The 23,382-nt window shown below is 35.5% G+C and overlaps 1 protein-coding gene across 1 annotated transcript; it reads right to left on the reverse strand.

The window, feature by feature from the left end:
• Positions 1–1,702: 1,702 nt before the first annotated feature.
• On the reverse strand, positions 1,703–21,530 carry LOC129894231 (alternative NAD(P)H-ubiquinone oxidoreductase C1, chloroplastic/mitochondrial). The gene is made up of 11 exons (XM_055969815.1): positions 21,401–21,530; positions 21,138–21,328; positions 18,586–18,681; positions 16,744–16,810; positions 16,469–16,640; positions 12,133–12,226; positions 11,808–12,020; positions 9,758–10,150; positions 9,574–9,650; positions 2,082–2,185; positions 1,703–1,979 (listed from the first exon to the last, which is right to left on the reverse strand). Exons 1-11 carry the CDS (start codon positions 21,498–21,500, stop codon positions 1,840–1,842), a joined length of 1,647 nt encoding a protein of 548 aa, XP_055825790.1. The 5' UTR covers positions 21,501–21,530; the 3' UTR covers positions 1,703–1,839.
• Between the last annotated feature and the right edge of the window lie 1,852 nt (positions 21,531–23,382).

Genomic DNA, 23,382 nt, shown 5'->3' on the forward strand with positions numbered 1-23,382 from the left:
CGTTATGAGAATTAGAAAATTTGATTGATAGATATATAAATCATAATTGCAAACACATGTATATTTTGTTTGATTCAAAATCATAAGTCCTTTTATATGTGAATTTGGTAAAAAAAAAATATTTGTTATGACTTTTGATATAACATTATCAACTTATTGATGCTTTGCTTGTATGATTTGATCTAATAACCAAACATTCCAAATCAAATCTGAGAAATAAGAGAATTAAAAAATCATGTTCAACCAGAATATATAATTCTTATCAATTGTAATTTGGCAATGGAATAACATGTTGTGTGTGTCCCTTAAAATGATTTTATTTTTATTTTAGGCCAAAATATTGTAATGATTTCGTTTAAAAAAAAATTAGTGTAGCAGTTTAAGTAGTTTTGAAAAGTAAAATAATAAATAATTAAATAAAATGTTTTGACTAAACTTTTTAAAGAACACTCAATATTTTGTGACAATGATCCATGACCACACTTATTAAAATAGAAGTAAAAACGAAAAAAATTGTGTAATAAATCAAATTAATATGATGTCATGATGAGTTATCTCCTAATCAATGTATACGAAAATATAAACAAAATTTCATGTTTCTTATTACATAGAATTAGATAAATATAAAAAAATGCCAACTTTAACGCTTACAAATAATGACAAAAAATAGAAGTACCTGGCTTCTAATTTTTACATAAGAAAATTAAGACTATAAAATTTTAAAATGATTCCTAATTAATACCTTTCTCTTGTGGACTTGATCGAGTTCACTGATTCAGTGCATAACATCCGATCTAGTCATAAATAATTCTTCGAATTTATTGGGAATGTCAAACTCAAACCGGATAATTCAAAATGTCGATTTCAATAATTCACATCATGTAAAAGCTGTCTTAAGTTTTAATTAAGCATGTCTAAATGTATTTTGCATTTTCTTTCTGAGTTTCAACAATTCAACACCCAAATCTACTCCAAATAAGCTCAAAGTTAAAACATATGTTCCATATATCATAAAGAACAGACTCCAATCATCAATTGTTAAATAACAACAAATGTAAAAAACCTCATTCAACACCTTCTTCTTTCTTTATATATGTACGCGTGCAGTCCTAGATGACAAATAAATGTTAAAATTGGCTAAAATTTTAGACATGTACGTCAACATGCTGAAGCAAAAGAAGCAAAAAAGAAACACACTCTTCAACCTAAAAGTTGCTTAACACTGCATATTCATGCAAGTAAAACATAAAGCGGGTACTAGTTAAATAGGACGATCACTAGGCATCCCATGAAATTTTAACTAGACCAACGCAACATGGATTTTTCTCCTTCTTTGGACGATAGTATGAGACATTCTTTAATGTAGTAGCTTCTTAGGGTAAGCTTTTATTCATTAAGGTAGAAAAATCAATAATACTCTTCCATATAATATAGTTTTTTCCCTCCGCATAAGAAACACCACCTTAGGGGTTCCAATTGCTTACCCCACTTCTCTTTGTTATGTGGCATTTGGAAATTTTGGTCAATTTACTGCTCAGAATAGATTTCTATAATATTCATCATGCAGTATTATGGTTTAAATCTGGTTTTAATTGGACCTGTAGTTGTTCACTGAATGTCCTTTATAAGGATTATGGATATACATGTAACTAGCCCTCCACCCCCTCCCTAATGTCCTTTGAGGTTTAGCAAGCATCGTGTGTAGTGTTGCAACTCAAAACAATTTTCTCAACAATACTGAACAAAGGATGAGGATTTCGAAATGAGGATGTCGGTCCCTTATCAGCACGAAGAAGGATGGGATCAAGAGAAGATTGTGCTGATTAAAAAGCAATTGATCTAGGACCCTGATTGGGCTTTAGTGAGCATTGTCTGTATTGTTGCAACTGAATCGACTGTGGATTTCAGTAGCCAACTGATTCCTACTTGCACGCGGTGCTTATCAGTTGGTAATCTGATCAAATAGGCTATTTTCCTTGCTGCAACAAGAACCAACTGAAATATGAGAAAATGCAGAACAAGGGGGGGGGGGGGGGGGGAATAGACTGATGCCTGCTAGAAATGTGAAGGGTGAAGATTACCAGTATGACCAACAAAACCCTCCAAGGTCAGTCCATCAGTGAAACTTGGTGAAACAGCAGCATCATACCTCCCAAGTGTCATCATCTCACCTAAATTTTGATACCTGCGGCATAATGGCATAGGTTTTATCAAGAAAATTAACTTCTCTTCATAATCACCGATACAACTTTATAACTACCACTGGTAACTCAAATAGTTGCAAATAGATTTGGAATCGTTAGATACAACTTTATAACCACCACTGGTAACTCAAATAGTTGCAAATAGATTTGGAATTGTCAATAACTCTCCTCACTAGTTAAAATTCCACAAAGAAATTTAAGAAAAAGCAATAGCATATGGTACATTGTTCCCTAACTGAAGTAATTCAAGTAAAAAGTAAAAATTATTTCCGGGACGTATAAAATTTTTGATCTTTCCACGACTTGAACTACGGTCGTTGAGAATCTTCATAAAGCGGATGAACTCCCTGTTTTCACAACCTAAATAACCTATAGATGCAAAGAGTTTTATTCTGTTCAAAACCCCAGCCATCTATCTCTTAATGAAAAAAAAAAACACATGTTTTCCCATACTCGTAACAGTGTATTTATAGGGAATTAAATAAGGTTTCGGTGGAAAATTCACTAATGGACCAATACCGAATTAGCACCCCTTAATAGATAGACTAGGCTTAATAGTATTTTTCTAACTCCCATTGACACATAAGGGAGTGCTCAAGCTCCACCAACTAATTAAGAAAAAACATATTAGACTTTTTATTTCTCTTGTATCAATTCATACCGGATATAGAGGGTGTGCAACCAGTATACCATGAGAGCAATTTGCTATACATATGTTAGGAATATATAGCCTCTTGTCATTGTCAAACATATCATAAATATGCTTAGTACGCCATATCATTTGAATACATTTGATCTTGTGCATCCTATTTTCTTATCACAATCATGACCCATAACTCATAGTCGGTACCAACAACACATGTAGAGATTTTATCAATGATCTTCCTCTCACGAGCAAAACACAGTTTTGACCTTCTATCGCTACTTGTGAGACAGATATTTAAGTCATTGGATCTACAAGTATTTGAGTAGATACACTTAACGTTCACTTCTTTATGTGCAACCATATCTTTAACAAAATGTCAATGTGTTTGGTTTTACAATGATATTTACAATTTTTGATACTCAAATTAGCAGCTTGACAGACGAAACAAGCTGTCACTACATCAGTACTAACTATAGTACCAATAGATAGTCCACAAACCTTTTTTAACCAAACAACCTCTTGCACTACCAAGGAGAGAGACACAAAATCCTATCGTGGATAAAGTTACACATCATTGCTTTTTTCTGCTATATGATATAGGTGCCACCATTATTGATTAGAAAAAACATATTCAGATGTGGATCTTCTCTTTTTCATATCTCCTCCACAACTAACATTAGTGTATCCCCTCCATTCCAAACTATCGCCCTTGTAGAAACCATTAGAATAATGTCTTAATATTATTAAAAGAAGATTTTTGGGAAGATGACCTTTCACCATCACTCTGTCCAATATTCATCACCACTGCAGAACCACCATGCCACCATAACCTCCACCATCACAACCAATACCACTTCTACCGGTGTTTTGGAAAGTGCTCGCGTTAGCACTTTAAGCGTGAGGCGAGCAAAGTGTAACTGTATCACTTTTCCTCTGAGGTTCCGACAGAAAGGCAACAAGGTGAGAAGAGAAGAAGTGTCGCCTTTTTTAGAAGAAAAAAAAGAAAGACTTAAAAGTTAAAACCCAACAGTTAAGGTTTATTTTTTGGGTCTACCTCTTCCAGTCCAACAGACCTGTGGCTCTTATTCTTTGTTCCTCTTTCAGTACGACAACTTCTATTTTCTGCTTCTCCTTTCTTTCTTCTTACTCCTCTGCTTTCCGGCAGCTTTCTTTTTCTGTCTTCTTCTTGTGCAGCTGCTTCCTCCCTTTGTTTTCGTTATCTGTTTCTTCTTTCTTCTGCTCAGTTTTTTTCTTTTTATTGTACTTTTCAGTTCAGTTTTGTTGCATAATAATTAATACATTTAGAAATTGACAATCTTGAAGAAGAATAGATGTTGTTCCATTTATAATTTGATTTTGAATTTGCTTGTCTTATGAATTATTGACTATCTAGTTCTAGATTTTTATTAGCATCTACCATCTACTTTTAGTCTTTGAGTTAAAATATTTGCTAATAATAATATGTTATTGCTATTGGGGTTTTAGTTATTTATATATGCAAATTTAATATTTTATTTTATTTTGGCATAATTGACGCTTCACTTCAAAAAGGTGAACGCTTTGCTTCTCACTTTCAACAACCCCACCCCCCACCGCACAAGTGGAAAAAAAAAGGAACAACAACAACAACATACCCAGTGAAATCCCGCAAGTGGGGTTTGGGGAGGGTAGAGTGTACGCAAACCTTATCACTATCTCATGGAGATAGAGAGGTTGTTTTCGAAAGACCCTCGTCTCAAAGTAACAGTCCCAAGAAAGGGAGAATCGCAGTATAATATATATATATCATAGCAGTTGAAACGAAAAGCGATGCAAATTCTATAAGAGAAGCACAATACCAATATCAAGATAATGGAATAATCAAGGGCAATAACAACACAACTATAATTGCACGCCTAGACCTAAGACCAACCCTAAACCATCACAGGGCAAGACAAACATTCTACCCCTACTAGCCTTCTACCCTAATACGCGACCTCCACTCCTTCCTGTCTAAGGTCATGTCCTCGGTGATATGAAGTTGCGCCATATTCTGACTAATCACCTTATCCCAATACTTTTCGATCTACCCCTACCCCTTCGCATAGCCCCCAAATCCAACCGCTCGCACCTCTTAATTGGGCGTCGACACACCTCCTCTGCACATATCCAAACCATCTCAGTCTCGCTTCTCTCATCTTGTCTTCCACAGAGGTCACTCTCGCCTTCTCCCAAATAAACTCATTCCTAATTTTATCACTCTCCTAGTATGTCCACACATCCATCTCAACATCCTCATCTCCGCAACATGCATCTTCTAAACATGAGAGTTCTTGACTGGCAGCACTCCACACTATATAGTAACGATGGCCTAACCACCATTTTGTAGAACCTACCTTTAAGTTTAGGTAGTACCTTCTTATCACACAGGACTCCAGAGGCAAGCCTTCATTTCGTCCATGCTACCCCATGTGTGACATCACCGTCGATGTCCCCACTACTCTGGATGACGGATCCAAGATACTTAAACTTTCTCTCTTGGGGATAGGTTGAGTGGCAAGCCTCACTTCCACCCCCTCTTCATCCATCGCAATACTGAATTTGCACTCCAAGTACTCTATCTTGATCCTGCTTAATTTGAACCCTTTGGACTCCAGAGTTTGTCTCCAAACCTCCAACCTATCATTAGCTCTGTTCCGAGTCTTATCAATCAAAACTATGTCATCCGCAAATAGCATACACCATGGAACTTTCTCCTGAATAGACTGTGTCAGCTCATCCATCACCAAGGCAAAAAGAAAAGGACTTAGCACAGATCCCTGATGTAGTCCCATCTCAACAGGAAAGTGCTCTGAGTCACCCCTCTCCGTCATAACCCGAGTCTTGGCTCCAACATACATATCTTTTATCGTCCTAATATACACCATTGGAACACCTTTGGCCTCCAGACACCTCCAAAGAACATTCCTCGAGATTTTGTCATAAGCCTTTTCAAGATCGATGAATACCATATGAAGATCCCTCTTTCTTTCCCTAAATTTCTCCACTAGTCTCCGCATAAGATGGATTGTTTCAGTAGTCGACTGTCCCGGCATGAATCCGAACTGATTCTCTAAAATTGACACTCCTCTCCTCACCCTCATCTTTACCACCCTCTCTCATATCTTCATAGTGTGGCTTAATAATTTGATACCCGTGTAATTATTACAGTTTTGAATATCACCCTTGTTCTTGTACAATGGGACCATAGTACTCCACCTCCATTCATCGGGCATCTTAGCTGTCTTCAAAATAACATTTAAACAACCTAGTCAATATCATGAACATTGATCATATTATTTGTGTCGGGCTGATATGAGATAAGAAATTCAGTGTTTTTTATATCACGTTATTGATTAATACTCTCGGCCTCATCACTTTTTATCGCCTCTCGCCATCCAAAATGCTGAGTCTTCTACTACTATACCACCAATGCCACTGCCACACGACTACCAAACCACCAACAATCATCTACCATCACAACTATCACAATTGCCTACCACCACCACCATAATTACCAGCCACTACCACCAATAATTCCAGTTACGAGATGGGTAATCTTGAGCATGTTGGAAGTATTGATAAGTCCAAACACTCTGGAAGTGAGGCTTGATTGATTAAGTTCATGAACAAGATTTCTCTCAGGAACATCTCAAAAGACGTTAACTTTGGATGGAATTTTCTCCTTTTCTTCACTCTTATTGTCTATTCATGTTTTCTTCAATAAAAAGGAAAAAGAATATATCTCATTTTTGGATAGGGACCCTAAATCAGAGAGCTTGCAATGGATGTAATTTAATACAAAGTAAAAGAATCCAGAAATAAAAGTCCAATCTCCAAATCACATACCACAAACTCCAGCAGTTCAAATGATCAAAAGAGCAGTTAATTCACAGTCGAATTAAATTAAAAAAAACCAGACCCATTTTAACTTAACAAAGATACTAAAATAGTAGCTCTATGTCTGTACACACACATAGAGACTCAAAATTATAGCTCGTCCACATGACCCAAAAGCCACCAAGAAATTGCAGTCACTCCTTTTTTTCTCATGAAGGACCATAATTTCTGTACTCATCACAACTCCCAACTTGAGGCTTATTTCTCTTTGAAATTACCTAGGGATGGCAATGGGGTGGGGCGGGGCGAGGCGAGTTTAGAGCTAGGCGGGGTTGGGAGTGTTTAGAGCTATGCGGGACGGGGCGGAGGCGGAGCGGGTTGAAGTAATTATTATCAAAATTAATATGGGGGCGGGGTGGGTTGCGGGTTTAAGGTATCAAATAGGAACCCGAAGAAAATTAAATCTTTGTAATTAGTAAAAATCAAAGATATAAACTTTTTATATTAAACTTTGACTTTAATTTTAACTTCTTCTTTCTTTTTTTAAAATTTAAACTAGACAAATGTTAATTAGAGTTAATTAGCAATTAAGAAACAATTGTTGAAAGGCCAAACCCATCGGTGGCCCCCTAAAGTTGGCACCAACTTTCGCTTAGACACCTTAACTAGGTTTTGTTCATTTTAGACACCTTATGTGGAGGTCTGTTGTATCATTTTAACACTTTTTGCTAACTCAGCATAGTAGGTGTATTACACGATTTTTCAGTGTGTGAATAGTTTTTTTTTGGATTTTTTTTCTCTTTCTTCTTTTTCCTCACTCTTTTTTCCCTGCAACTTCTTCACCTTCCACCACCCTCCATCACCACACAATTTTTTGAAAAAATCCTACAAAATTTTGTTGGGTTACATTAGAATTTAATTTCTTTAACAACAGAGCTCATAGAAAAATAAGACCACCAACATTCTCTAAGAATGTGTGGTATTTTTTTAAAAAAAAATCAAATCAAAAAATAAATTTTAAGTTCTGCTACATCAATGGTGTCTACTACTACAACTGATAAAATTAAGCAAAATGACATCTTTTAAGAAAATAATTCACACAAATAGAGATGATTTTTAGAAAATAACAATTCAAAAAACACCGAATTGCTTTGTGAGCCTTATTTATTTCTTCTTCCTCATTATATCTGCGCCCTTTTCAAATAACATCCTCTCCATAGTATTCTTCACAGCACTAGGTAAATAATACTGCTACTTTTCACCCAAAATGTAAAATCAATTTTCAAGAAAGGAGGAAGCAAGTTAAATAATATTGCTACTTTCACCCAAAATGTAAAATCAACTTTCAAGAAAGGAGGAAGCAAGTTAAATAATATTGCTACTTGTAAATGTAAAATCAATTTTCAAGAAAGGAGGAATCAAGGAATGTAACACAAGAAATGAAAATTTTGTTTGGCACAAGAAAAACACATAGATTTTGGTGGATTTGAAAAAGAAAACCACAAAGAAAGAGAAAGAAAAACAAGGCACGAAGAAGAAGAAGAAAATGGGGGTGGGGTGGGATATTCTGGAGAGAGAAAAAAAGTTAAAAGTGAGCTTTTAAAAAAAATTAAAAAATTCACGTGTCACATGTCAGTTCGTTTATTTATCCACGTAAGAGACATTTAATACACGCGTACAAGCTAGTTCTGAGAATATAAAAATGGTGTCAAAATGAGACAGTGAACCTCCACATAGGGTGTCTAAAATGAACAAAGCCCAGTTGAGGTGTCTAAGTGAAAGTTGATGTGAACTTTAGGGGTCACCGATGGGTTTGGCCTTGTTGAAATGTTAACTAGAAACAATTAATTAGTTATTGAGCTGTTAATTAGCGAAAAATGAAAAAAAATTATGAATTTTATTTTTCATATTAAACCCAATTAAAAAAGAAAAAAAACATAAAAATTTATGTGGGGCGGGCGGGTTGAAAATGAAAAGAATTGTTATGCGGGGCGGGCAAGACGGTTTAAAAAATTTGTGGGTTGAGCTCAACCCGCCCCGCCCCATTGCCATCCCTAAAAATTACCTAGAAATTGTAGCAATAATTTAAGTTAACCACAAACCTTCTTAGCTCCCCCTTCTCTTTGTCAAAAAATATTCGAAGTTTCTAAGAAAGAGAAATGTGAAGCGCATGTAAGGATGACTCAGAGCAAGTAATGCCTACAGCCAAGGATAGCATCTCACAAATGGAAGTATCCATAAAGCTGTTCTTACTAAAAGAGAGTATAAGTACACAAAAGAATATAAGATAGAAGTCATAAATTTCAAATTTGAAGAAGCTATTTTCGTCTCAGAATTTCAGAGATGGGGAGAAGGATTAAGAGTGAATGTTTTTCTTTTTATGGAATCAGAGAGTCACCGTGAAGATACTGCTACGAACACCAGTCAGTTTCTGAGCAAAAGAAGCTCTTTCTTCACTGGTCTTTGAGGTGTTTTTATGGAGGAGACAGATTCAGGGTTTGAAGGCTTCACAGATTATGGTGGGAGGAAGTGTAAAACCTAAAAGAAGTTTACCTTTGGTTTCATCAACTGACCAAAACATTTTATACTATGTATTATGTCATGTATGGAATTAAGAAGCACACACTATAGTTAGTGGTAGAGGCGTCGATTATCCAACATTTTAACAAGCATAGGTGTTCAACTAGAACATCACTAAGTATAAGGGGTCCGGCATTGTAAATGTGTGCACTTTTAAACAAAAAATAAAACTAGGAAACCAAACATTTCTTCTCCAAAAGGGAACTAAACCATGTAACAGATGCTCATTCAACAAACAATAAACACAACCAGATAGCCAATCGATGTAGCAGATATGGAACAAACCTAAAAGGCAACAATGGACGGTCATTAATAGCGGCCCACAAATTCCAACCAGTAAAATCTGCCTGCTGGAAAGCAACCTGTAACAAAAACCACAGAAAAATCAGTACAGAAAGAGCATGCCTCTCAATCATAGGTTCACATGTTTTTCTTTCACAAGCTTACTCAGATAAATTCAATCAACTACCTGTGCAGTAGCCGGAAGCAACTTCCCATTTTTGTCCCTTAATGTAGAAGAATCACCAACAGCAAATATACGAGGATGACCCTTCACACGGAGAGTTTCATCAGTTTCTGCTTGCCCCCTAGCATTCAGAGGAATGTAGTAAGGTTTATCACTAGGTTCCAACTGAGGAAGTAGTGGTTTAGATCCAATAGTCCATAAAACTATATCTGCCCGTATAATCTGACCCTGCAAGCCCCTTTCAGCAGGCTGCAATTCAAGTATTACACTTTCAGAATGATCAGCAGCTGAGTCTATACTTTTAGGTTCAGCATCGGAAGTCTGAGGCTCGACTCCTTTTGTTATGCATCGGACAAAATAACCAAGTATGAGTTGAACTTTCCTGGACGAAAGCACCTGAAAAAAGACTGCTTATGTTCAAATATAAGGGACACAACGGACAGTGGATCATGATGAAACAAGAAGTTTATCACATTGTAAAATGAGGAGAAATCAAAAGGGCTTAACTTACAAAAAACCACAAATGCATTAAATGGAACTCGAGTTGATTACCTTTTAACAAGCTGGGCATGATCAACATCTATACTCTAGCTTGAGAGGGAGTATTACAAGAATGAACCGAGACCTACTCCTTAGCAGTGTACACGGGCCATATATAGATAGAATTAGGGCTGTTCACAGTTTTGGTTAAAACCAAAACCAAACCGAAAATTTAACCAAACCGAATAAAAAAACCGACATTCAGTTTGGTTTGGTTTGGTTTGGTTTTAAATTTGAATAACCGATAATATTTGGTTTGGTTATGGTTATAAAAAAAATAACCGAATAAATAACCGAACCAAACCGATAATTATATACTTAAAATTTATAATTATTTATATGTATAATATTAGTTTTTCACAAATAATTAAAGATATTTTATACCTTTTAATTATTAATTTAATATTAATATACTTATTTTTAAGACCCAACAATCCAAATCCAACTCTCAAACCCAATTATAAATTCTAATAAACACTAAACAGCGGTCCAAGTCCAACAATCCAAGCCCATTAGCCCAACTCTCAAGCCCAATTCTAAATCCTAAATTTCTAATAAGCACTAAGCACTTGAGCAGCAGACAACAACATAAAGTAAAAGTTAAAACTTTAAAACCCTAGTATCTGTTTTCCTTTTACATTTTTGTTCCTCTCACGTTGGTTTCTCACAAAGTCACAGACTCACAGTCATAGACTAACAGTGAAGGCTCAAGAGCAACCTCAACTCCTCAAACCCAAGTATAAGATTGTCAAATTTTGAGAAGGTTTGTAAGGAGTTTTTCAAATTTTAAATTGATTTTAAGTTGTTTTCTTTTTTTTCCGAATGTTTAAGTTGTTTTCTTTTCTGTTTTGAACATCTGTGGGTCGTGAGGAAAAAAGAGCTTCAGAAGAATTTGAAGAATGTAGAGAGAGAATATTTGAATTATCTCGGCTAGTCATAAACCGAATAACCGAATCAAACCGAACCAAACCGACAATAACCAAACCCGTGGTTATTATTTTACTTGATTTGGTTATGGTTTTAGACATTTAATAACCGATTAAATTGGTTTGGTTATGGTTTTAATCAATAACCGACCCAAACCGAACCATGAACACCCCTAGATAGAATATTTGTAGGATTTTTCTTTTGATTCTTTCCTTATTTAGACTCGATGTACATGTATTTAAATCTTGTACCTCTTGCAGTATATACAAGGAAATAGCTCAATTGTCTCTGTAACTTCCAAAATATAACACGAAAGAAAGAATTGAAGAATGTATTTACTTGATTATTTTCCTAAACTATTAGGTGTTTAAATAATATTTACACCTTTCGAAACAAGGAAAGAAATCAAGGCTGTGTATTCCTAATTGATTCCAACTAATATACACAATATGCTTGACATATTAAATGTTGTGAACGGTGATCCATTTTTTGTTGGAAGATAAAGGAAGAATAAAGAGTGGAAAAACCTATGACAATAAAGCACCTTTTTTAAAATGATGGCAACTCAATGATGTAAATTGCTTACTTTTAGTGCTGCTTCCCTATTTCCTGCTGGAGCATTTGACAAGATTGTTTTTTCAACATTAATTGCTTGTACAATACCCTTTTCTTGCAACCTTTCCGATATCGTGGCAGCTAACTCAACTCCGCCATAACCACATCCAACCACTGCTACTCGTATTGCAGAGTCCTTACCGAAGTTCTTGCGCTCTAATTCTCTTAGCTTTTTATCAACCCTCTGCACAAAAAATACAGAGCTAGAAATAATTCAAATTGCATAAGTGCCAAAAATCACAATGTGAGTCAACTTTAAAATGATAAAATGTAACCTTATTTGATCAAGTACTGACATGAGCATCCTCTAGGGTATAAAATGGCAAGGCATAATCTGTAGCGCCTGGAACAATATCAAGTTTGGCCTCAGCTCCTATAGCAAGGACCAACCTGGCAGTTCAAAGATTAAAGAAAGAAAAAGTCTTTCACATCAGCATGCCATGTTTAAGGGATAGTTAATCACCCAATCTACAGATGAATGATACTCCCTCAAATCCACTTTATGTGAACACGTTTGGAGTATGAGGGTCAAACTGACTAATTTTGTTGTGAATTCGACATAGAATTTTCATTTTTTGAAATAAAATTTACTTATTTAGAAACTACATAAAAATACTATAAGCAACAATAGTTAACAATTCAAAATATTTAAACTCATTTGATAAAATCGTGGTCAAAGAAAGCATCATTGACTCTCCAAATAACAACTAGATCACATAAAAAAATAGGGAGTAGTAAAATGTAGACTTCATTAAGAAGAAAAATATTACTTCCTTATTACAAACTTAATAAAATCTATTTGACGTGGAAACTTGCTCAAATTGAAGTGTTGAATTCAGTCTATCTAACTTTAGAGTTGTCTGATATTGGCAACAAATTGAGCACGACGTGGCACAATATATAAAAAAACAAATCATTTGAAAAATCCAACTGAGAAAGGAAATTGGTATAGCATGTTTCAGTATCTTACTAGGTATTATGCATGATTTAGTATAAGTTTTTATAAAGATGCCTGATTTGGTAACATAAACAATCGTTATGACTTTCAAGCCAAGGGGAAGTCTTCAAGAAAAACAACTCTGGCAGTTGACGGGGAAATTAGGACACTCCAGTCATGTCTTGTTCATAAGGAAACTAGGGGGACATTTGGTTTAAATATAAGTTATACATGAACTAGAAGAACGGGAATTATAATGGAGAAATTATTTTTTCTTTAGATGTCTGGTTTGAAGCATTAAAAAATATCTTACAATATACAATGTAAATATAAATGTTGTTACGTTTTAAACAAAATAGATTTATGCTTATTAGTAAGTTTTAGTTGCTTTAATACCAGAAATCCTGCATATAGTACATAGATTCCGTCATAACTGGTACATGTATTATTTCTTTTAGTAAAAGAGCAGTAGAGACCTTCAATAATGTGGATTTTATGTGGATTAAATCTCCTTATCTAACTAACCACATGACCTGTAAGAATTTGGAAGATACAAAAAGTTTAATGCAAAATCACGAACCTGACAACCTTTCGAGTGGAGTAAGAAGAGATTATGTATAACATGTTGTGAAATCCAACAGGTTACATGATTATAAGCTAGTGAAAATATCCACTATGACTTAATTTCACCTTATGACAGAGTTAGTAAATTAAAGACACTCAAATTTCTAGCTTTTGGACTTTGTAAAGGCAGTGCTGGGGTAATTATGCCTCAGACACATGAAAAGGCTGGATATAGTACATCAAGAAAAAGAGCTTCAATCCTAAATGCAATTTAAGGTTTCTTTGATAGTCAGAGGTATACGGAGCACCGAAAAGATTTTCATTGGTGGAGATTTCAATGGTCATATTGGTACAACTCCTAGTGGTTATAATGATGTCCATGGAGGTTTTGATTTTGGGGAAAGGAATGGTGGCGGGACATCTCTCCTCGAGTTTGCTAAAGCTTTTGAATTGGTTATTGCTAACTCGTGTTTTCTAAAGAGGGAAAACCAATTGGTTACATTTAGTAGCACGGTAGTTAGGACTCAAATTGACTACTTACTCCTCCGGAAGGGTGATAAAGGCCTTTGTAAGGATTGCAAGGTTATTCCGAGTGAAAATATTACTACCCAACATAGACTTTTGGTGATGGACTTGGAGATTAAGAGGGGATAGGAGACAGAAGACCCTTTATGATAGACCGAGGATTAGATGGGGGGGCTGACTCCCGCCATTTCTCGAGATATGGGGGAGAAGTTGATTGATTTGGGGCCTAGAGTAGTAGCGGGGATGTGAACAACATGTGGGGCACGACTGTTCACTGCATTAGAAAAACAGCTACCAAGGTTCTAGGAGTATCGAGAGGAAGCTTTGGTGGTCGTCAAGGAGATTGGTGGTGGAATGGAGAAGTCCAAGGCAAAGTGAAAGCTAAGAAGGTTGCCTATACAGAGTGGTTGGAATGCGTGGAAGAGGATGAGAAGTGTAGGCTTAAAGATATCTATAAGACGACGAAAACGGAAGCGAGACGGCAACTTTTGAACACTTATATGTCGAGTTAGGGGAAAAGGTGGGGATAAGAGATTGTATAGGCTCGCCAAAACGAGAGAGAGAAAAACTCGCGACTTGGATCTAGTAAAGTGCATCAAGGACGAGGAAGGTGAAGTGTTAGTGGATGAAACCTCTATCAAGCAAAGGAGGCAAGCTTACTTTCATAAACTCTTAAATGAAAAAGGTGATAGAGACATTGTACTGGGTGATTTGGCACACTCTCAAAGTCTTTTAAGACTTTGGGTACTGTAGGTGTTTTAGAGTTGAGGAGGTTAGACGTGCTATTAACAGGATGAGGAGGGGGAGAGCGACCGGGCCTGATGAGATTCCGGTGAACTTTTGGAAAAGCACTGACAAGACAGATTTGGAGTAGTTGACTAGGTTGTTTAATGTTATTTTGAAGACAGCTAAGATGCCCAATGAATGGAGGTGGAGTACTATGGTTCCATTGTACAAGAACAAGGGTGATATCCAAAACTGTAATAATTACAGGGGTATCAAAATGCTAAGCCACACTATGAAGATACGGGAGAGAGTGGTGGAGATGAGGGTGAGGAGAGGAGTGTTAATTTTAGAGAATCAGTTTGGATTCCTGCCGGAGCGGTCAACTACTGAAGCAATCCATCTTATGCGGAGTCTCGTGGAGAAATTTAGAGAAAGAAAGAGGAATCTTCATACGGTGTTCATTGATCTTGAAAAGGCTTATGACAAAATTCCGAGGGATGTTCTCTAGAAGTGTCTGGATGCTAAAAGTGTCCCGATGGTGTATATTAGGGCGATAAAGGACATGTATGCTGGAGCCAAGACTCGGGTTAGGACGGTGGGAGGTGACTCAAAGCATTTTCCTGTTGAGATGGGTCTACATCAAGAATCGGTGTTGAGTCCTTTTCTTTTTGCCTTGGTGATGGATGAGCTGACACGGTCTATGTAGGAGGAGGTTCCATAGTGTATGCTATTTGCAGATGACATAGTTTTGATTGATGAGACTCGGGACAGAGTTAATGATAGGTTGGAGGCTTGGAGACAAACTATGGAGTCCAAAGGGTTCAAATTGAGCAGAACCAAAACAGAATAATTGGAGTGCAAATTCAGTGTTGCGAGGGATAAAGAGGGAACATAAGTGAGGCTTGCCACTCAATCTATCCCCAAAAAAGGAAGCTTTAAATACCTTGGATCTGTCATCCAGAGTAGTGGGACATCGACGAGGATGTCATGCATCGCATTGGGGCAGCATGGATGAAATGAAAACTTACCTCTGGAGTTCTATGTGATAAGAAGATACCAGCTAAACTTAAAGGTAAGTTTTACATAATGGTGGTTAGACCATTGTTGTTATATGGAGTAGAGTACTAGTCAGTCAAGAACTCTCATGCTCAGAAGATGCACGTTGCGGAGATTAAGATGCTGAGATGGATGTGTGGCCATACTAGGAATGATAAGATTAGGAATGATGTTATTCGGAAGAAGGTGGGGATGGCCTTTATGGCAGACAAGATGAGAAAAGCGAGATTGAAATGATTTGGGCATGTTCAGAGGAGGGTGGTCAACGCCCCAGTTAGGAGGTGCGAGAAGTTGGATTTGGGGGTTATACGGAGGGGTAGGGGTAGACCGAAAAAGTATTAGGGAGAGGTAATTAGACAAGATATGGCGCAACTCCATATCACTGAACACATGACCTTAGATAGAAAGGAGTGGAGGTCGCGGATTAGGGTAGAAGACTAGTAGGGGTAGAATGTTGTCTTGCCTTGTGACGGTTTAGGGTCGGTCTTAGGTCTAGGCATGTCTTTTTAGTTGTGATGCTATTGCCTTTTGATTATCACATTATTTTGATATCGTATTGTTCTTGATTTATAAAATTTGCATCGCATTTCGCTTTAGCCATCATGCTATATATATTGTTTTTCTCTCTTATTTGGGGTTGATATTTTTGAGCCGAGGGTCTTTCGGAAACAGCCTCTCTATCTCAATGAGGTAGAGGTAAGGTTTGCGTACATCCTACCCTCCCTAGACCCCACTTCCACTTGTGGGATTTTACTGGGTATGTTGTTGTTGTTAAGGTTTCTTCGATAATCCAGTAAGTGAGGCTAGAGTCCTGACGAGCTTACCAGTCATATTCTATGAGGAGACCACTTTCGAGATGAACAGTCCCTGCTGTAGGTGCACTAGTTCCTAAGTGGTCACATGGATATAAGCATTTTACCCTGTCCTTGAAGAACCGCACATCAGTATTGGCAAGCAAGTCTGAGAACTGTGGAGCAATTTCCCATGTCTCAACTTCTGCGTTTGAAATGTTTTATTTAGAAGCTATAACATTGACAAGAACCAGACATAAGCAATAAGGTCATGAATGGCTACATCGAACAGGAAGTAAGTAGCATACCTCCAGAGAGAAGTTCATACAACAATGGCTTAAAAACGAAACGTTCAGATTGATCGATGAGGACTACCTGAATTATTTCAATAAGACACATTCTCAGCGATTTAACAAGTGATTCACATTCTCAGCGATTTAACAAGTGATTCACATTCTCAGCGATTTAACAAGTGAAGGTAATGTTCATATCTTCATTTTTTTCTTCTAATATCTATCCAAATAAGAGTTGCATAATTAATAGGAAAAAAAAAAAGAAAAAGAAAACTGGGAACATAAGCTGCTGAGCTAAGCTTTAGGAGAGAGATAATAACTCCTTTTGCACTGTGAGCCTAGAGGAGGAGAACACCAACACCAGACGGACAATGCTTCAAATTTTGTTTCTTCTATGTTCTTTTCTTACAGCAACATAGTTTATTGAATTCTTTCTTTTACTAGATGAATGAAGGGAGCCTATATTAAATCATTGAAAGACCAACAAAAGTAGATGCGACATCAATCATGAGTAAAGTAGGCAAAAGAAAAAGAAGGAAGAGAAATTAAAAGAAATGGAAGGATACTTCACTCATCCCTTCATCAGCATAATTTCCAAAAGTTAGTGCTTCTACCACCTAATGAATGGTAGACACTAAATATATGTCCACACTAAAGGTATCAACCATTTTTTTCAGAATAATCCGACCAGTGTTGAGATTACGAGAAGAAAGTTTGAATGATTTTTTACGTAGTCAACGAAGAAGTGATCATGATAATAGTTTGAAATGTGAAATAGTTGAACAATAAAAAAATGATCCATTGATCGTAAGTATATACTAGTATCAGTTCACATTATTTTGAATCATTTAAGGAAAAAAAGGTTTTCCATCTAAAGGAGAAATCCAAAGTATTTCAATACAGGAAAATAGAAAGAGACACAAGTGATTGAAACCCTGTATTCATTATCTTTTTCATTGTCCAATAACTTGTCTATTTGTAAAAATGAGTGTAGACACTTATCTTACCTGGGGCAGCAACATCTAACTATACAAATTATTGATTCATAGGTAAGCAATAACATCAAATTCAAAGCGATCATCACAAATGGTGAAATGGAAGAGACCAAGGAAACATCGTGACATATGGAAACTAGACAACAAAGAAAGGACTGACAACCACCATCAAATTCTCCAAATATTATATTCCAGAATCATGAGAAGGATCCATGATAATAAGAAAGAGTTGAGCAAACTCACAAGTATAAACTACATTTGGATCAAAATAAAAATGGATTTTCCAGGGAAACAGACTTTTTCATATGATAAGAGCTTGGAAATAGGACTATGCTGAGGCAGAGATGAAGGAAATAAATTTGTCAATAGTGTAATATGGGGTTAAAAAAACAAAGGTAGGAATATGGTTGTTTTGATCTAAAGGTAGATCGAGTGTAATCTTGGTCGATGTCATATTAGGGGATGAGCCATGAAAACTTTTAGAGCGAAAGAAGTTCCATATCTCATGAAATATTACATCAATTCCAGAAATAAAAATTTAATATATACTCTCTTTTTTCCTCTTTTTAAAGTTATAAACTTTCCGTAACAATTGCTTGCATGTCAATTATGTGACACTGACTTATCAAAAAAAATATTATCTGACACTATTGTATGTATCTAATTTTGTTGATTAGCTGATGAAAAAGGACCAAATTGGAAAACAATTTGACGATATAGGACATAACAAGAAATTATATCTTTGAAATATTGGGGATCAAAGTGAAATTCAGTGAGTAATATATATTAAAGCATTAAGCATCAGGGAAGCCAAGTCCCATCTGAAGCTCTAACAGAATTGGAGCCTTAAGCCAAAACTTACCTGTGGTTTCTTGTCATCAGGCCAAACAAGTGATTCTAACCTCAGTGCTGTATAAAGACCTCCAAACCCACCACCTACTATGCAGATCCTTGGCCTCTGCATAAATGAATTCTGTATTACCAAACTGCTAGAATCTGTAAATTCCTTGGCTGAAAATTTGTCTAATAAACTAAGCAACATGGTCGTCAGCCCAAGCAGAAGAGAACAGAGTAAAGTAAACAATTTATCTGATTTCCTTTTGATGGCACTGGAAGTGGGAGAGTAGATATAGGTTTAGAGCATAATTCAACAAAATGTGCAATAGTATTTGACTCCAAATATGTTATGGCCCTCGGTTTCAACTTGGACAAGCCTATTAGACCTACTGAGGTTAAAATCACTGCTCATGAAAGATATGGTGCAAAACATATCACTGTAACTGAGGATATACCGTCGAATAAATTGATAGACTATCGAATTACTCTTTCTACTGCTTTCAGATTTATCAGAGTAAATAGTTAACATGGACAGGAAAAAGTCTACATACAACCACACCGAATGGTCCAGGAGGAAGTACTTCATAGATAAAAGTTGTGCAATATCCACATTTCAATCAAGACTTTTCATCCCTGGTAAATATATACAAAACAACAACATACATAGTGTAATCCCACCATAAAGATATATGCATACAGACAAAAACTGAAGAATGTTTCCAGACAAGACTTACCATGCATTTATACAAGCATCAAGTCCTAAATGGAATATTTGGAGTGCAAATTCAGTGCAGTGTTGCATGACACGGATGTGGAAGTAAGGCTTGCCACAAAGACTACTCCAAGAGAGAAAATTTTAAGTATCTTGGGTCCGTAATCTAGGGTAGTAGGGGCATCGACAATGATGTCAGCATCGCGTTGGGCAACATGGATTAAATGAAAACTTGCCTCTAAAGCCTTGTGTGATAAGAAGGTACCACCTAAACTTAAAGGTAAGTTCTAGAGAGTGGTGGTTAGACTGTATTTGTTGTATAGGGTGGAGTGTTGGTGCCTCGCCATTTAAGAAATCACATGTTCAGAAAATGCATGTTTCGATGAGGATGTTGAGATGGATGTGCGGGCATACTAGAAGCAATAAGATTAGGAATGAGGTTATCCTGGAAAAAGTGGAGTGACCTCTGTGGCGAACAAGATGAGGGAAGCGAGACTAAGATGGTTTGGGCATGTGCAGAGGAGATGCCCTGACACCCCAGTAAGAGGTGTGAGAGGCTAGTTGTAAGGGGTATGTAGAGGGGTAGAGATAGGCCGAAAAAGTATCGGGAAGAGGTGATTTGACAGGACATGGCACAGCTTCATATAATCGAGTACATGACTCTAGATAGGAAGGAGTGGAGGTCGCGTATTATGGTAGAAGTTTAGTAGAAGTGGAGTGTTGTCTTGCCTTGCGAAGGTTTAGGCTTGTTAGTGCCTGTCGTACTAAAGTCGTACCCTTGTAGTTCTTTTCATATATTGTTTATTGTGGTTCCATATTTTGTTGTTGTTATGGTTTCTTTCTCGTAGACTTTACACTGTTTTTCTTATTAACGGCTATACTTTCTGCATTGTCTTCTTCTTCTTTTACTTAGGTTTGATGCACTTGAGCCGAAGTTTTTTTGGAAACAGACTTTCTACCTCCATGAGGAATGGTAAGGTCTGCGTACACTCTACCCTCCCCAGACTCCACTTAGTGACATTTCACTAGATATGTTATTCTTGAATATTGTAAAATCCACAAATGATTTAACTCTTACAACAAAATCATGAAAGTCATATCACCCTACAAAATTAATACTCCCTCTGTTCCACTTTACATGACCCTATGCTTATTTGGAGTCAAAAATTGTCTCTATAACCACGATATAAGCAAATACTACCAACATGATTTGTGGTGCAATGATGGGAATGCTCTACACTTAATTGAAGGTCTGCAGTTCGAACCTTGAGTATGGAGAAAATCATGTTGGGAGCGTCACCCAAAATAGGTCCTGCCGTGCGCCATCCGATTTTAGTCGAAACTCTAATATGGGCACCGGACACCGAGTGCAAAATCAAAAAAAGATATATGCAAATACTATTTAAATATTTTGAATGGTTAACTATTGTAACTTTATAGTACTTTCTACTTGAGATGAACATTACAATCTTAGAGACATCTTGTCCACCAAAATGCTTTTAAAATGTGATATGAGCATCCCCTGGCTTTCTCTTCCTCCTACCATTTCTTTCAATAAATTGATAAATACAAAGACTTTGTCCTCTAGGAAATATTTAGTTAAAATAATATGTTTTGAAACAAAAATGCACAAAAAGAAAACGACAAGGTCCATAGGGCACTTAGCGGAAAGCACACTTCTTTGAAATTAATCACACAATATATGGAGAAATATGAATTTTTTGATTGTTTTCTCCTCGAATTAAAACAACAGAAGAATATATTCAGCTATTTTAGTCAAAGATTGGGTAATTTGACTACAAGAAAGATAGAAAAACACCTATTTTTCAAACTTGAACACTAACAGCTTAACAAAAGAGTCTGACCTTTTTATCAGGCCACATATAATTAACATTTTGAGCATTGGCTGTAGGAGCTTCCATAGTGTTTCCCAACCCTGCTGTAGTGCTCGAGGCAACAGTGCGCAGTGATGTATTCCTCCTTGAGCTACGAGAACGCCACGAACTGCTTCTCCAAACATTGGGTAATTTAGGCGAACCCAATCGCATTTGGCGGCCTAACATATCACCAAATATTGCTCAATTTTCCAAAATTAAGGTAAATGAGAGATGAAATTGAAGGAACTTACAGCTGAATAGTGCATTTTTTGCTGAAGAAGAAGATGCTAAAGCGAACTCCATTGAAGTAATTGGATTTTTCTTGTGCAAAAGGAGGGGAAGATGATTCATATGCGTTTTGAGTGATTCGCTCGGCTCCACGTTACTCTCAAAAAAATAATTAAAAATTATTTTTTATTATTTGATATCTTATATATAATCGTAATAAAGATAAAATAATTTTATTAGCTATTGAAATATTGTAAAAGAGTACATTAAAGGATTAAAACTTAATAAATTGAATTGGGTTGAGTCTTGACCCACTTTATTATCCGTTCCGTTTTGATCCAATTCATTGTCTTGACTCATTATAATCGATTCAAATTTGATTCAACCCACGCAATTGCCGTCCTTAGTCCTGGGTTTAAGCTCTAAATATGAATTTTTTTTGATAGAAAGTGATTCCCTCTTACGCAACACGAATTCATATGAATCGAACTTCAATGTGGGTACAGATGAAAACAGAAAAAAAATTATCATAATTTTCTTAAATATGCTACTCTCTTTAGTTCATATTAAATGAATTATTTAATTGTTCAAAATTCAGAACAATTATTGAAACTTTTTTCCATGTTTACTATTCTTTTTAGTGAGAATAATTTTAAAATAATCAAAAAGGGATATTGAAAAATAACCTTAAGCTTGTATCATATTTTAAAAATTCACTTAATATGAAGTTATGAACTAAGGGCATATCTTTATATTAATTAATTTAAATTTTAAAAATATAATTAATAATTTTATTTATTAAAATGAACTCCTAAAAATAATGAAGAGAGTAATAATAACCCTTCTCTAGTTAAGTCGAATTTCGTAAATTTTTTCAAATAATGTATTTATATTGATAAATTTATTAAATATATTTAAATATTATATTTTAAAATTCACTTTTTATCAATTAAAATTATAATTATAAAATTCAAAAAAATTAATTCTAAATTCGCCTTTGACATCCATTTATGTTTGCAATTTCAATTGTAGTAGTCATGGTGGCGACAGTCTCAAAATGGCGAGATTTTTTTTGGCTGCAGTCAAAACGGAGAAAGAAACAGATATTTAAAATAAAAATTATTATTAATTTTAATACCTACTTTTTAAGAAACTGAAATATATTTTCTTTGCCATGTAAATATTTAGGAAGATAATAATTTTAATTTTAAATCATTGAGCAGGTAATACAATCCCTATATAATATAAGTATGTAGTAGTTCCTCTCTTTTTTTCTCTGAGTAAGATTCCTTGATCACTATTTAGTGATAAATTTTACTTGTTCTTTGTATTAATTCATAGGACAAGTGAATTCTAAAGATGTTTGCTACGAGCTCGAGAAGAATCGGGTACCTCTTATTTTTTTTAGTTTTTTTAACTTAAAACTTTTATATTTGATCAGTAAGATTAAGAAAACATAGTTTTTTGGTAAAATAAATTAAATAACAAATAATAAACAAATTGATCCGACCAAGTAAAAATTTATTAATACTTAAGTGATCGATCATTAATTGATCCACAGTTTATAAAATTATGATTAATAGTAAATCAATCTGACCAACCTATACATCAATTTGATTATCTAAAATATATATTAGACCGATTAATAATTGGTAAGATTGATTTACAATATTCAACTGTAAAAATTGACATTAAATTTGAGTTTGTCTTGTTCGTTTAATTGATATTATATTTATTACATTATCTTTTCATGACCATGGAACATCTAGCAAGGAGAACATGTCTTCTAATACCCGTTTCTATACATACTTTGGTTTTCCATTCTGTATTCAGTATATATATTGAATTTCGATTAAATTCAACGCTTCTTAATAAAAGCGACTCCATATTCAGGGGAATTCAAACTCAAGACATGTGTTTAAAGATGAAGAACTACTTACCACTCTACCATAACCATTATTGATGGCTAACTAGCTATATATAACTTATATATAGTTATATGCTT

The sequence above is a fragment of the Solanum dulcamara genome, chromosome 7 (genome assembly GCF_947179165.1).
Source record: "Solanum dulcamara chromosome 7, daSolDulc1.2, whole genome shotgun sequence".
NCBI lineage: Eukaryota > Viridiplantae > Streptophyta > Magnoliopsida > Solanales > Solanaceae > Solanum > Solanum dulcamara.